Consider the following 3272-nt stretch of genomic DNA (forward strand, 5'->3'; position numbering starts at 1 on the left):
ATGCTGAACGAAGTAATTTATGATTAAAGGTCATTCGTTCAAAGTATATAAAAATATACATAAGTATAAGAAAATCGTAGAGTCATCTCTACATGCTCTTTATTAATTGGTTTGTTAAGTACTCTAGCAAAGTCTCCGAGCACCTAGTTAATAAATCACAAGCTTAAAAAGTAATGTATGTATTTTTCATTATCAAATGTTTCAATGCAATAAAAAAACAAAAACCATACTACACAGATGTTTTTATAATTACATATATTTTCTATAAAAAGTATAAAGGAAATTAAAAGAATTTTAATTCAACTACTGAACTCTTCTAGGTAACAACCCACAGGTTCCGGAATATTCTTACTTAGAATACCTTCTTCTAAAGCTATGTCATGAGCACGTCTAACTATTCTATACATCATTCTGCGAACATGATAATCTGGAAGTATAAGTCTCCTTTTTAATAATTCATCCTTAATTTTATCTATTACTTCTTCTTCATTGCTTATTATAGCTTCTAAAATAGATTGGGTTTTTCCAACCATACTATGCAATAATTGTTTTGTCAGAAAATTTTCCATTTCAAAAAGTTTTTTCATATAATCAATTACATGTGGTTCCCTTCCGTATATAGTAATTAATGCATTACGCTCTTTCACTCTGGTTACCTCGTTTCGTATTAATTTAAATGAAGGATTAATTCTTTCTGAATGTAAATTAGCGTATATTACATCAGCAATCTTTAAAGCATTATTAATAAATGTCGCAGCCAAACTATTTGGTGGTTCAGTTAACCAATTAGTTGTAACACAATATGATAAAAAAAGACGATCGCAGAAGTCATTTAAACGATTTACATTTACATTAGGATTTACATATTTAATACTAAATACTTTATTTGATGAACCTGCTTCAGCAAGATTCCTTCCTACTACCTTACATAATTTTTGATATTCTTTTTGTAATGCATCCTTTTTTATTGTCCCAAATATATTAATATTAAATAAAATTATTAATGATAAATAAATAAAAAATAAAAAATTAAAAAAATGAAATATTTTTAAGTTTTTCATTTTAAGAAATAAATAAATATATTTAAAATAATAATTTTTTTTTTTCAATAATGAGAACACCAAAAATTAATAATATAAATATATATTCATAAAAGTAATAAATGAACCTTGTTATATATATGAACAAATGTACAAAAATTCACAATTTTAAAAGCTAAATACTAAAATATATATATTTTTTTTTAATTATTTAAAAAAAATTTCTAAAACTTTTTTACAAAAGGAATTACAGAAACATTATTTATGATTATTATACATGTTGTTCATTTAGTTTTATTTTTAGTAATATGTTCTTTAAAAAGTTAATATATATTTTGTTATGCGCAGTTTTCTGTAATATATTTATTTTACTAATAAATTATAATATAAATTTATAAAAAAGATGCCAAAGAAAATTTAAAATAACCAGTTTTTATTATATCAAAACGAAATAATATATTAAAAAAAAAAAACTAATAATATTTTAAATAAGAATAAAATAAAACAATGTATTAAATAAAAATAAAACTAATTGCGTTAATAAAAATGGTATATAACAAATATATAAAACAAAAATAAAAGTATTATACTAATAAAATGTATTTATTTTTAATGATACTATAATATCAATTCATTTAGAAAATACATGCAAAGTTAACGATCCAATAATAAATAAATACTGGAGATGTTTTAAAACAGCATATATTTTATTTAAAATAAAGTAAAAAGTAAAAATAAAATTAATTTTTTTTTTTTATATAATTCTACGAAAAATTAAAAGAAAGAAAATTATTAATTTTTTTACTTCATATGTATATAATGATGTACTATTAAAGGTTTTTATTGTAGCATTTTGAGCATAAAATTGCAATGAAAATATTAAAAAATAGTGATTTATAATTTTTTTAAAGATTATTTTTTTTCATTGAATTTTTATTTTTAACTCTGTAGTGTCGCAAATTTTTTTTTTAATCATATATTTGCTAATTTTAAAAAAAGGAAATATGTTCCATTATTATTTTTTGCATATCTTGCATAAATTATGAATATAAAAAGATTAATGTAAAATTAAGCTAAATATGTTATATTTTAATGAAATGTGAAAAATAAAATCAAATTAAAAGAAAATAAAACTATATATAAATTAATAGTAAAATAAATATGTATATGTTAAAATATACAAAAATATAATTATTGTAGCAAAAAAACATGCAAAATTGGAGACACGCTAATATACTAACATCTATTTGATAAACATTAAAAATAAATCAATTTCTACTAAACAAAAGATAATAAATGTTTTATACATTGTTTACCACTTATTTTTCATCTCCTGAGAAAGGAAGAAAAAAAATATATAGCTTAAAATTTTGCTATTTTATATATATATATATATATATATATATATATATATATATATATGAATAAAAGGAGAAAAAAATTACATTTTTATTTCTTTCATGTATACAAAAAATTATGTAATTGGTTAAAAAACTTTATTAACCTTTTTTGGAAAATAAAAGGAGTAGTTATATGAAGAATATGCAGTTGGTCATACAAAAAAAAAAAATTATCAATTCTTTTTTGTTTGTATTTTTAAAAGAAAAACAAAAATCGTCAAGAAAAAAAAATTGATAAAAAAAAAAAAAATCAATTGGAAAAAGATTTGTTACCAATAAGAGTGAGATATATTAAAAAAAAAAAAAAAAAGAGAATTTTACTTTTTTTGGGAACGAAATATGATTTTAATGAATTTTGTAAGAGAAAATTTTATACATATAACAATAAAATTTTCACGTAATTAATATTTATATAATTAATTTGTATTGTCACTAATTGTTTATGTTTTTTAATTCAACAGCAATATATATTAATTGCTGAACATAATTCATAACAAAGAAACAATTAATTTACATTTAATTAATAATCAATGTTCAATAAGGATTTAAATTTTAAATAAAAATAAGGATTTTTATTAAAGTAAATAAATGCCTATTAAAAGCAAAGAATGCTGAACGAAGTAGATTACATAATTAAGGATCACTCGTTCAAAGCATTTAAAAATATATATAAATACATCAAAATCGTAGAAGCAACTCTACATGCTCTTTATTAATTTGTTTGTTTAGTACTCTAGCAAATTCACCGAACACCCAATTAATAAAACAGTAATACAGTAAATGTATAAATATTTACGCTTTTTAAATTAGCAAAGTTTATTATACATCATAT

At 19.7% G+C, this 3272-nt stretch overlaps 1 protein-coding gene across 1 annotated transcript, besides 2 other annotated features; it reads right to left on the bottom strand.

Annotated features, from left to right (window-relative positions):
- Positions 1 to 162: part of a repeat region that runs on past the window's edge.
- Positions 163 to 299: 137 nt separating this feature from the next.
- On the bottom strand, positions 300 to 1061 carry PGAL8A_00269200 (hypothetical protein; the record flags this gene model as incomplete). The annotated part of the gene is made up of 1 exon (XM_028671670.1): positions 300 to 1061. The coding sequence occupies one exon, from the start codon at positions 1059 to 1061 to the stop codon at positions 300 to 302; it is 762 nt and encodes a 253-aa protein (XP_028528299.1).
- Positions 1062 to 2527: 1466 nt separating this feature from the next.
- Positions 2528 to 3208: a repeat region.
- Positions 3209 to 3272: the final 64 nt, after the last annotated feature.

The sequence above is a fragment of the Plasmodium gallinaceum genome, assembly GCF_900005855.1.
Source record: "Plasmodium gallinaceum strain 8A genome assembly, contig: PGAL8A_v1_82, whole genome shotgun sequence".
Taxonomy (NCBI): domain Eukaryota; phylum Apicomplexa; class Aconoidasida; order Haemosporida; family Plasmodiidae; genus Plasmodium; species Plasmodium gallinaceum.